Source organism: Nylanderia fulva, unplaced genomic scaffold (genome assembly GCF_048542155.1).
Source record: "Nylanderia fulva isolate GAGA-0341 unplaced genomic scaffold, ASM4854215v1 Scaffold37, whole genome shotgun sequence".
In the NCBI taxonomy this organism is placed as follows: domain Eukaryota; kingdom Metazoa; phylum Arthropoda; class Insecta; order Hymenoptera; family Formicidae; genus Nylanderia; species Nylanderia fulva.
Window position 1 is genome coordinate 1,793,196 of NW_028190444.1, and position 12,810 is coordinate 1,806,005.

At 40.9% G+C, this 12,810-nt stretch overlaps 1 protein-coding gene across 8 annotated transcripts in view; it reads right to left on the bottom strand.

The window, feature by feature from the left end:
* Nucleotides 1-1,330: 1,330 nt before the first annotated feature.
* Bap170 (Brahma associated protein 170kD) overlaps nucleotides 1,331-12,810 on the bottom strand; it is a 55,496-nt gene continuing 44,016 nt past the window's right edge. For 3 of the 8 annotated variants that reach the window (XM_029308680.2, XM_085485516.1, XM_085485520.1), the window contains 12 exons: nucleotides 11,480-11,985; nucleotides 10,997-11,394; nucleotides 10,502-10,721; nucleotides 9,950-10,376; nucleotides 8,994-9,308; nucleotides 8,308-8,514; nucleotides 5,453-7,440; nucleotides 5,208-5,367; nucleotides 4,200-4,358; nucleotides 3,799-3,882; nucleotides 2,759-2,850; nucleotides 1,331-2,504 (listed from right to left, as the gene is read on the bottom strand). In XM_029308680.2, coding sequence (XP_029164513.2) covers nucleotides 2,381-2,504; nucleotides 2,759-2,850; nucleotides 3,799-3,882; nucleotides 4,200-4,358; nucleotides 5,208-5,367; nucleotides 5,453-7,440; nucleotides 8,308-8,514; nucleotides 8,994-9,308; nucleotides 9,950-10,376; nucleotides 10,502-10,721; nucleotides 10,997-11,394; nucleotides 11,480-11,985 — 4,680 coding nt within the window. In that variant the 3' untranslated portion in view covers nucleotides 1,331-2,380. The remainder of the gene's footprint in view (nucleotides 2,505-2,758; nucleotides 2,851-3,798; nucleotides 3,883-4,199; nucleotides 4,359-5,207; nucleotides 5,368-5,452; nucleotides 7,441-8,307; nucleotides 8,515-8,993; nucleotides 9,309-9,949; nucleotides 10,377-10,501; nucleotides 10,722-10,996; nucleotides 11,395-11,479; nucleotides 11,986-12,810) is intronic. The other 5 variants (XM_085485515.1, XM_085485518.1, XM_085485517.1 and 2 more) reach the window with 5 other exon arrangements.

Consider the following 12,810-nt stretch of genomic DNA (forward strand, 5'->3'; position numbering starts at 1 on the left):
ATAAAATACTCGTCACTCCAACGTTTTGAATTATTTAAAATAAAATAAAGATTCATCGTATATTCTCTCATAAATTAGGTATCAAGTCTTTCCGATGAGAGTTAAATGACCATTTAACTTTGTTTTTAATCGAATGATACTTGGTTTATGTAAGATTCGAAGAAACTCGCCATTTCTCTAATTATATTTTTTTTTATATACTGTATAATATACAAAAAAAAACCTACGATCTTTCATAGCAATTTTTGGGTGAAAAGCAAATAATGTCGAAAGACAACTTTGTCATTATGCGCTGCAACGATTATTATATTGCATTTCACGCGATATCACAATAAATTTCGTCTACTGTTGTATAAGCTTGATTGTTAAACGTTATATTTATAATCGAGACACTCGAAGCGATTATTTATATAGTAGTTTGCAAGTACAACTAAGCTGCCACAAGAGAATATCGAACAAAAAAAATATTTCCAATATGTGTGCGGATATATATCAGTCATGAAAAACTAAGTTAACCGAGTATCAAAAAGAAAAAAAAACAAAAATAAAAATTCCAATATACAAGTCATTTAAAGCTTAAAGTATAAAAATCAATTTCGTCAAAGTATAATCTTAGGCCTTTTAAAAATTGTTTGATATTTGTAATTTGGTTAACTTGCGAATAATTTTAATAATAAATTGTTGGTCTCGCAAAGATTTGCTCTCTCTTTGATTGGAAGTCTACGCTAAATGACAAAGTCATTTTGTTTGTAAACGAAAATTTAACGATATGCCGCATATCATATCATATCATATTATAGGAGAGCGTAAAAAATTCTCTCTCTCTATTCTCCTCTTCTTTCTCCCAGATCTGACACACGCGAGTGAGGAGAACGTCGAGAAACGATCTAAACTAGAACATGAATACGCAGGAAAATGTCTGGAAGACGAACCGTAGAGAGACGAATCTACAAGTTTTTCGACGAAAAGATAGAAAAAAAAGAGAGACGATAATAAGCAGAACAATACGCATAAAGAAAAAAAAAATAATCTACAAATACATTATCATAAAAAGCCGTCTCTTCATAGCAATTTTGGGTTAGAAAAAACATACATATAATTAAAAGAATAAAATAATATAATATTAATTGATGAAACGATTATATAATTGATATGATAGTTCAAATAAATTTCTTCGTTATATTATTGTAAACGATAGTTAACTAAGAAGCACTTATTTCATATTTTGCATCTGAGAAAATAGACACAGAGAATATAAAATCGAAAATATCAATATCTTCGATATCTCCTTCATTAACAACTGTTAAGGACAAAAAAAAACACACTCTCTCTCTCTCTCTCTCTTTCGCTCACTCTCTCTCTCTCTTTCTCTCTCTCTCTCTCTCTAGGTATCTTGACACATCTCGCTGAAAGTCGAATCGGCTAGGAATCGTCGAGCTAAAACTGATCTATACTAGAGACATCGTTAAATTTACGCAGTGATATGAATGTTCCTGCTGTAATGACGAACTCGCTAGCATGTAGTTACTGTTATATCTTACTAATGTTTTTTTTTCGACGATAATTAGATTAGTTAATAATAAAACAAAGAGAGACGATAATATAGCCATGTAATTGCAATACGCAATTATATAAGCAAAAAGAAAATAAATTCCTAACAAATACATTTCAAAAAAGGTTCCGTTTTTCTTCTTCATATAGCTAAGTTCTTGGATTTACGAAAAAAAAACATACAATATAATAATTAATAATAGAATAATAATAATATAATATTAATTATAATATATCGATTATATAATTAACTATAACGTTCATAAAGTATTTTCTTCGTTTTTTGTACATGTTCACTAAAAACACTTTTTCCATATTTCTTGTTGAGAAAATAAATATTAATATTAAATCTGTGAAATATCATCTCTCTCTCTTCTTCTCTCACACTTGTTCAGACACACATACACACACACACACACACATACATTCTCTCTCTGTCTTTACTCTCTCACTTTCTTTCTCTCTCTCGCAGACGCATTATCACTTTTCCGCATGATTTTAACTAAATGTCTTTGTTTTGTGTTTCACTAGTTACAGTTCAAGTTACAATCTAAAATTGGCAAAGTAACTTGCCTAGTAAGTTTATAGGCCTCTTTTTTCTATATATGGAACATTTATCTCCGGTACCATCTATCTCTCTTTTCTCTCTCTCTCCTTCTTCTCCAGTCCCAAGATTCTCCTTTATCAGATCGTATGCACGCATTTAGCACAGCAAAACACGATTACAAACTTCTAACACGCTCGTTTCCTCGCATAATATTCGAAATAATGTAAGTTGATCGCTGCTCACGGGATTAAAAAGAGCTCTTTAGAGGCCTGATTCAAGAGGTCACCTATTATGGCTACTGCTACTCTGGTCGTTCATGTCGTACAGGACTTGTGCGATCGTTCTCGATGATTCGACGTTGCTCAACGCGACCCCGGCCAGGTGAGGCTCGTACGCTCTGAGGTGCCTGCAAGGAAATTCATGAAATAACTCCAATTCGCCAGATATACAGGGCGTCCCAAAAGTTCTGCAACAGTTAAAGCTTTGACTAAGGAAGTGTAACGCCAGAGGCGAGAAAATACACGCCAAAACTTTTGTTTTCTAGATATTTGACTGTTGCAGGACTTTTGGGACCTCTATATAATATTAATAATAATAATAATAATAATTATTATTATTATTATTATTATTGTTATTATGATAAATTAAAAGAAGCTTTACCTCCTACCGTGCGTTGAGTATATGACTAGGTTCCTAAGAATGAGAGCTGCCGTTAGGCGAATACTTTTGGTCACTGGACCTTCGTTGTCATCCTGGAAAATAAGAAGATAATGGTTGACAATTGCACACATTGTTTCTCCTTTCACACACAGACAGTAATCAAATACAAATGAAGACATTGATCTATAAAGCTCCTGAACCCTCGCTGTGAGCATGTAGATTATGACGTCAGAGAAAGCACACGCTAAAAATTCTTAAATGTCATTTTTAAATGAAAAGATATTTAGATAAAAGTTTTTAGCGTGTGCTTTCTCGCCTCTGACGTCATAATCTAACATAGTCGACGAGGAGCTAGAAGCTTTAATTGTAAAAAAAATCTTATGAAAATGCATGGATATGGATATACAAATTCCAAGAAATTGTATGATGTCAGTCAGTGTTAAATGTCATGTAAGAAGCTGCGATTTTCTCGGCGAAGTTGCGATTTCGATCTTTCTGTCCTGAATTGTGTGAATTCCACGTATGATGAAGGATCGACAGTGTCAACAGCGGGCGAATATAATCATATCCTTGCACCTTAATACCATTATTACAAAACAACAATAAGAACAAATATACACGTACACAGACAAACAGCAACAAAATATTTAGACCGAAGTCTTAATAGCGCATTCTACTTGGTAAGTGAGTCTGGCTTCTGCTGCTCTATTGAAACGAAACACCGTGCCAACACCTTCCTAACAATGAATATTTGCGAGTACATCGTAAATACATGTAAGGAAAAAATCAAGACAAATGCAACGATATGTGTAATGTGTCAAAATAAAAATGAAAAAAAAAAACATGCTACAACAAACCGAAGGGTAAAAAACAAGAGGAGTCTAAGGGGATGATATATGATGTGTGCGAAAAAAAAACAGAGAAGGGATTGAAAAAAAAGCAACAAAGAGGCGACAAAAAAAAGGAAAACAGCAGCAACAGCGGCAGCGCACAGGGGCTGTGGCTGTGGTTTCGTTCCAACTCTTGAACACATTTTTTACCTGTTCCGGTGGAGAATTTTGCCCAGGTCTGGGGGAAGAAGAGCTTGATGAGGTGGCTGCAGCGGGCTTGGTCGGCCTCTGCTGCTTCGCCAGGGAAGAGAGAACAAGAAATTTTCGTTAAATCAATCATTCAAAGATTCTCAAAGGGACAGGATCATAGACTGTCGGGAGGTTTTCGCAGAAAATTCGATTTGACGGAATATCAATATATGTGTATGACAGAAAGAAAGATTATAGAGAAGTGTATTACAAGGTAATGTAGAATTGCAAATCTGTGTAGTGGTGTAGTTTGTATATTGATTTACCAGAGAGCTAGTTTTTGCCTCAGATATATATGTAATATATTAATTTTTATGTCAATATATATTTCGCTTATAGGAAACGCATTTCTTTAAACTTACCATTAGCTCCTTAGGATTAACGAACTCCAGAGCGTGTCGTTTGATAGCGTGGAATGCGGCATTGGGTGCGTATCCGGGATGATGCGGAGTCGGGGGTGTGGACGTGGAGACTTCGGTTTTGCCCGTCACCGTCAGCTGTTTCCTCCTTATCGACATTGTCTGAAAAAAAGAAAAAATACATATCGTAAATATAAAGCCCTAAATACATAGGATTTTCGCTGGAATTAGCTATTTTTTCTTCATGTTAAATGCTTATGTCCTGCTGAATAAAAGATGCAATAGCCTCGAAGCCAAATACTGGATAGTTACAGCGAGTCAAACAACTCGTACGATCCAAGTTTTTCTTTGTTCAGCAGATCATAAATTACAACAAATCAGAGAATCAGCTGATATTACCAAGATTTAATTTTATGTAATTAATGCAGGGTTTTTGAACTTATAAAATATTAGATAGAATTTAATTTTGTTGGTCAGCTAATTTTCTCACATGTTGAAAGTTATGACTTGCTGAACAGAAGATGTAATAAGCCTTAAAGCTAAATACTGGATATTTACTGAGTTACAGCCAGTCAAACAACTCGTAGAACCAAGTTTTTCGTTATTGAGTCTATTACATTCTTTGTTCAGCAGATCATAAGCTACAACAAATGAGAAAACCAGCTAATCTTATCGAGATTTGATTTTATATTAGTACAGGGTTTTTGAACCTAGATAGAAATCCTAGACAGAATTTAATCTTGTTAAAATCAGTTGATTTTCTCACATTTGTAAGTTACGATTTGCTGAATAAAAAATGTAATAGGATCAAAACTAAATAATAGACGATTTACAGCCAGTCAAACACGAAAAATTAGAACTTTGCAAGATGTTTGACTGTAATTCGATCTATCCAATGTTTAGCTTTGAAGCTACTACATCTTTAGTTCAACAAGTCAATGCGGGGTCCTTTCTTGTCCGAAATTGTTATTAATTTCCTCCCTGAGATTAATAAAAGATGGGTTCACTTACATCCGCATTACAGTGCCTATCGTAAAGGTGCGTCATCAACGAGAATCTGCGCCTCTTGAGAGCGTCGCAACTCGCCCATAGACACAATATCTCCTCTCCACCGGTCGGACAGTGAACCTCGCAAACGTGAAGGTAGACCTCGTGTGGTGTTTTAAATTGTCTGCAAGATTGATATATTTTTCACATAAAAAAACCATCACATTCAATCATAAATGGATAATTTGAGTTCTTCTCTTCGACCTTACCTAAGACACCCTCGCCACTCGCACAGATAAGCGTTGGGGTCGATTTTGATCGTGATAGTTTTACTCTCCTGCGGCGAGGGTTGCGGCGTCGGTTGCTGCTGCTGACTCGTCGAAGGTTTCGACTCCGGCTCGGTGGAGGTCGACGAGCTCACCGTCTTCACGATCTTCGTGGCGGGCGACGGCTTGACCGCGGTCACGCCGTGGGTAGCCGCCGCCTGATGCGGCGTCGTGGGTCTGGTAGGCGGCGGCGTGGACGCCGGGGTGGGAGTCACCACCCTGGACGGCACGCTGGTGGAGACCGGAGTTTGCTGGGCCATCGCCGGGATCGTGACGGTGACCGTGTTCGGGTTGGTCTGCGCCACCGAGCTGTTCACTATGATGGAGGCCTGCGGGATAGTCGCGGACGTCGGGACCAGAGGCGGAGGAATGTTGCCGAGCGCCGGACTCTGCAGAATCGGTCGCGGCACCTGCGTCACGACCACTTGCTGCCCCTGCGGCGTCACCGCTACCATCTTCTGCGGAGTAGGCTGTGCGGCTGCCTGCGGCTGCAATATGATGATGGTCTTGGTGCCGGTTCCCTGCTGCTGCGTCGTCTGCGCCACCAGGACGGTTTGCGCTTGTCCCTGCACCAGAGCCGTCTGCGGCTGCGCCAGCACGTAGTTCTGACCGGGGACACCTCCGGACACCACGTACTGTAGCTGGCCGCCCGCGCTCTGCTGCAGCAACACCTGCGGTTGAGTCGGCTGCGGTCTTCCCTTCACCGACGCGGTGGGTATGATGACCTGGTTGTTCGTCGGGATCGTCTGCTGGACGACTATCTGCCTGGGCGTCGCCACTATGAGCTGTTGCTGTTGCTGATGCTGCAGCTGTGGCTGCGGCTGCGGCGCCTGAGTGATCTGGTTGATGAATATGTGAGGCTCTTCCTTAATGTGCAGAGTCTGCGGTTCTTCCTTGACGAGGATGGTCGGCGTCGGGTCCGTCTTCACGTGGAGCGGAGGAGGTGGAAGAGGAGCCGCTATCGTCGCCACCGTCGGCGCAGTCCCTTCCTTTATCGCGTCCTTGCTGACGTTCACTTGTTCCTCCAGATCAGTCTCGTCCTCTATACAATCGGCAGCAAGGGCTGCGTAGAGATTCGCCGCGGTGGAGGAAACGGTAGCCTTCTCGCTGTCCTTGTCGTCGTCCTGCTCCTCGGATTTGATACTGGAAACCGTGGATTCCGCCGTGGTCGAGTCAACTGCTGGATCGGGCGACATCGTGCCATTGGAATACTTGGGCTTCTTGATCTCCAACTCGTCCGATTCACTAGCCGATCTCTTGATTCCCCGCGGCGCCTCTATCAAGGTGTCCTCGGATGCCTCGTTCTGTATAATGTTCCCACCCTCCACCTCGGGCTTCAGTTTCAGCTCGCCAGGGGATTCCTTCAGCACCTTCTTGATGTGATTCTCCACCAGGTCCATCTCTTTCTCGTTAATGGAGTTTTTACCGAGCACGCCGTTCAATATCGGCTCCTTGTCGACCTTCCTCTCGAGCAAATCCACCAGCATCATGCTCTGCAACGGCTTGTCCTTCGAGCTCACGCTCGACGAGTCCTTGGACGAGCCGTCCTCCTCCTGCGCATCGATGTCCATGTTGTTGTTGCTCGCCGGCGCGCCGTTCAACAGGATGCCCTCGAAACTCGTCAGCATGTTCTCCTCCTCGACGCCCACCCCGGAGCAGTCCCTGCTACCGCCGATGCCGCTACTCGACGCCAGCGAGTTGTTGGTGGAGTCCGAATCCTCGGCGATGGAAGTATATGTCGTGCGCTGATTGACCTTGTTCGGCGGGGAAGTGGCGACGGTGACGACGGTCGGCGTCAACGGCGGACGACAGACCTTCGCCGGTAAGGAGGATATGTGGTTTTCAGTCGAGTTCACCATCACCGTAGTCGTGGTGGTGGCGGTAGATGTGACGATTGTTTGATTGGCGTTGTCGTTATCGTTTACTTCAGTCTGGAATACACAGTGTTGCGCTTAGATCAGTTTACAATGGACTAGATAACAGATCAAATTATATGGCGGTTCTTATCTGGATATTTTTTAAATTTATTTTTATCTCTCTTTCACAATTCTTTTTATAATTGTATTTACATAAGCGGTCTTTAAAAAATATTATTTACAAGTTATCTAGATCATTTGTAGATATTTTTTAAAATATATTTTTTATCTCTTTCACAATTATTTTTATAATTGTATTTACATAAGTACTCTTTAAAAAATATTACAATATTATTATATATTATCTACAGGTATCTAGATGAATTGCCAAATAATTTTATCTTTTGTCTACGTATATTTAAAACAAAATAATTTTTATCTTATCTAAAAAGAATTGACATATTTTTCATTTCAACTTTCAATTCTTCTTAGATAAGACAAAGATGATTTTGTTTTGAATATATCTAGATAAAAATTATTTGGCGATTTATCTAGCTAATTTCCAGATAATATTATTTTTAAGACCGCTTATATAAATACGGTTATAAAAAATGTAAATTATAAAAGAAAAATTAGAATTATAAAAATATATTCATACTTTTATTTATAAGTTTTTATCGCTTACTGCTTAAGTATTTTTATATCTGAATATTATTCCTACTAATTCATTAAAGTAACACTTTTCTCATCTAAGCTGCAAACATAGATAATACATACATTTTTATTATACCTATATAAAGATAAGATGACGTCAAAATTCCATCCAGATAATAATCTATATAATTTTATTTAAATAATAGCAAATACTGAAAAGACAACACGAAGTGCTCGATGCAGGTTCTAGGTAATCTCGCCTAGCTAGAGACCTCATAAAATACGTACCTTCTCGCAGTTATTAGTCACAACAAACTTGGCCCCGTTGAGCCTCTGTATCTTTTTGGCAGGAATGGGTGTGAGTGCCGGTTTCTGCTTAGCGTTCACGGGAGTCTTTGGGAGTATCGTGGCTGGGGTGGCTGCGGGTGCGGCGGGTTGCATCACGCCCGTCATCTGTTGCTGCAGTAACCTCTGCTGTTGCTGACGCTGGGCGACCTGGAAAAGCCACATCGTTGATGTGTAACCGAGAAAAGGACGCAAATCATTTTTCGAATTTTTTTCCCCCACTATTACGTCACTTTCTCGAAGTCGTCGATCTTAAAGAGAAAATTCAATCGAAATCTCATGAAAAACCATGCTGTTGTTAGTGTTCAATAATTACGTAGTCACTCTCAATTTCTCAAAATCACTCTGTTAAATCCTCGTTAAATGGCTCTTTTCTTTTTTATCATATATTTGCAATATATTTGTCAAGGAGAGGAAAGGACACGACATTCTGGTCTGAGTTTGTATCTCTCGAGAAAAAAAAAAGGAAACAACAAAATACATAACAAAAATTCGAGTACATCAATCAACACTACATCATAAAAGCGCAGACATTTTAAAGAAAACAATTCCGAGACTTCAAAATCTAGTATATTTTTAAACCAAAAGAAGGATCTACTTAATTCTTGTTAATTGTACAACAATGATACCTGGTTGCTGGTTATTAGCTGGTTGGCACTGATGCTGGATGCGATGCTAGCAGTAGTGTTTGTTACGCAGGCAGTAGGGGTAGACACACAAGTCGCAGCAGCACTGGGCATGCAGTCGCTGCTGATCGTTACCTTAGTAGCCAACAGGCTCTTAATTATGGAACTCGACGTAGTGCCACTTCGATTGTCTTCCTTAACAACTACCTGGACACTTTGAGATTGTTGCTGCGGCTGCAGCTGTTGTTGCTGCTGTTGCGGAGTCTGGGAGCCGCTCGCTAGCAACGCCTGGCTCAGATGCGGATGTGATACTGATACCTAGTCGACAAGGAGGCAACATAGAAATTTCAACCACCTTATATGCGGATCTCGACTTTGAAGAGTTTATCATTTTAAGCATTTTACGTCAATGCACACTATCTGCTGATATATAATATATACTATGTATCTGATACGTTATATTATTTTGCGCAATCGAAAGAGAAGCATTTGTTGCAAGCAGAAATCACAAATGATGATTGCACACGCTACATTGATCTCCTTGGAAACAATTTGATACTTTTTCAATTTTCTATGACTGCAAATAATAGCAAAGAAAGTTTCATATATCTTAGAAAAAATAGCGAGATGTAAAAAGATTTGAAAAGATCTGTGCAAAAGTGAAAGATGAATAGATCTTGCGGTTTACGATTGTTCTACATCGATCTTATCTACATCGATGATGATAAGAGCAAAGTCGCTGGATTCGCACGAAGCATGCATAGGAAAAGTCTCTCACCCCTGGTGTTACGAGGAAGAAAATTCTAGATCGTGTGTTAAAATGGGAAAACCAACAATAAGAATAGCGTTATGTACGTATGAAGTTACAGCACAACCAAAGTGAGAACCAAGGTCATGAACGAGAACGGCAGAGAACGGTACAGAGAGAGAGAGAGAGAGAGCTAGGTACTCGGACCCACCTGACTTTTAGAATCGACCTTGGTCACTGGATTTTGGGACTGGCTCGAGGTGTTGCTGGACGGGGGTTTCGGCGGTGCGGACAATTGGGCCTTCAGGATAGGAGACGCGGGAGTGTTGGCGGTTGTGGAGGTCGTTTGCGCCCCGGACGACGCGGCGGGACTATCGACCTGGGGAGCCTGGGTGGCCGTGCTATCGGATGCGGGATTTATAGTCTTGACTGTACGCTGTTGAGCGGGAAGCACCTTTACTGGAGTAGTGTTGACCGCCGGGATCAGTGGTGTATTAGTCGCGACCGCAGCGGTAACTTGTTGGCTCGGATAAGTGATCGGCGCGGGTGTCGCTCGTACACGGATGCCTTCGTAATACTGGGTGCCGGTATTCTCGCCCTTCAACGGATTCGGCCCCACGATACTGCCGAAAACGGATCTGCACGGGCAACAATACATAATATGAGTCAAAAGACACGCGTACACACACCGCAAGTAGCAAACTGACGTTGCTGAACGTCAGTCTGCTACCTGAAATGCCTCTTCTTCTACATGCGATATTACCTGACGCATCTAGGAAAATGCAACGGAGCTATCACGCCTCGCCTGCCGATTTTCGTGCAGCAGCCGAGATACTTTTTGTACAACTCCTCTTGTTCGATGCGCGTACCGGGCGCGAGCTCGAAAGTGGCTCTCACCCAGCCTAGGGCGAACTGCTCGTTCTCCTGAATAATTTGCTGATGCGCGTTCTGCTGTTGGATCGCGTTAGCCGTCTCCACTGCTTCTACAAATGTAAAAAAAACCGCCGATATAAAAAAACATTATTATTTGAATTTTTTCCTTCATATCGATTAAGAAAATTTCATTTTTTTAATATTCTATCGCAGTAGAACATTAAATAATAAATTAACGAATTTATATGAAAAAAAGATAATTTAGAGTCAAAATAAACCTTGGCAATCGTCATTTTCGACAGAACCGAGTAACATTGATTATTAAGAATGTTAAACACTCTTCTAGACCTCATCATTCTGAAGAAGGGCTAGAAAAATCACGTACTACTGTGCGTTGTCGACTTGGCTGAGGTCGCGGCGGGAGTCGTAGGTCGAGACGACGCCGGACTGGCAGGTGACGGCGTCACGGTGACCGTCGCTGGAGTAGACGGAGTAGACGTGGACGTGGTGGTTGCGGTTGGCGTGGAGGGGGTGACGGAAGCGACGCCCTGCGCAGCAGTGCTCTGTTGCGCCGCTACTGTGGACACCGTCTCGACCACTCGCATGAGAATGCAGGCTTTCGGGCCGTAACTTTGCGCCTCCACGGTGACGAGAGCGACCAGAGTGTCGATGGCGCCGCGAACTCGCGCGACGCTCGTGCAAGGTCTCTCCCCCAGCGACGTCAGCGCATATAAACATTCCAGGGTGTACACTAAGAGGGCTATGTCGCTCAGGGCTAGGAATCTGGAAGCAGACAAGATGATTTTATGATTTTTTCATTAAAAAAATGCAAAAAGCTCATAAATGTATTTGAAGAGTCACTGCTTACCTGCATATAAGTTCATACACGTTATCTGCCAAACCGAACGTGACAATTTCTTCGTTGCTGTCCTGCTGACTGATCTTGTTGAGCACCTCCAGGCAGGATATGACGATAAACCTGTCCTGAGACTCGATTCCCATGGCCACGCACGACAGAACTACGTCCGTTATCCTCTCACCGGCCTCCTTTAGAATAATTTCGTTCGCTATGTTCCCTAGTATATCGAAGCCGAGCTGGTGCAGATTGCTCCATCTCGCTCTCACGCACAGCAGGACGAATCGCAGGAAGCACCGATTCCTGCCTAGTATCACCGTGTTCTCCGGCGTGAAGCTGAGGTTCCGCAAGATCGACGCGATCTGCAGCACGCGCTGGCCGTAAGGATCCTGCGTACCTAACGTCCGACCGACGCAAAACAGATCCTTATCCTCCTCCTCGAACTTGATGGAGTTTTGGTTCTGATCTCTCAGGCTCTCGTCCGACGTCAGATCCAATCTTGGGCAATCCGGGAGTATCTGAAATGCGAAATCATGAGGTTTGAGACAAGCTCGAGAGCAAGGAAGGAAAATAACATTTCCTGGGGAATTTATTCCTCGAAGCTTAGGTATAAACAGTGTAGTATTTAGATGCATGTCTGCTAAATATTGTATCTAGATACATGTATCTACATTTTGATTTAGACATTTTGTATATCTAAGTCTATATCTGAGAAGCCAGTATTATCGAATTGAAGTATCTAAATACAGTATTTAGATACATTTTGTGTATCTGAGTCTGTATCTGAGATATTATCGAATTGAAGTATCTAAAAAAATACATGTATCTAGATACTTCAATGTATCTAAATACAGTATTTAGAAACATTTTGTGTATCTGAGCCTGTATCTGAGAAGCCTGTATTATCGAATTGAAGTATCTAAATACAGTATTTAGATGTATTTTGTGTATCTGATCCTGTATCTGAAATATATTCGAATTGAAATATCTGCATCTGTATTTAAATACAAAACATATATCTGAATTGCTTTTCTCAGATATATTTTCACATTATTCTTTAAATTGCCCAATTCTTTAAAATAAAAGATCAAGACTACAAGTAGAAACAGCTGATAGTACATGAAAGTTCTCTCTTATTTGTCAGACAAGCAAAAAGATATCGCATAAATATATATACGTTTTCCTCATATGAAACATTTGTTTTTCAAGTTCAATACAATTATATATCGTCATTACCACAGGTTGAGCGATTGTTATTATTGGTGATCTTATCACGGAAAAATAATTCGAGTGACGATATTTTTGAGGCATTTTTGATGTGTTAAAACTAATAAAGTCGTAAA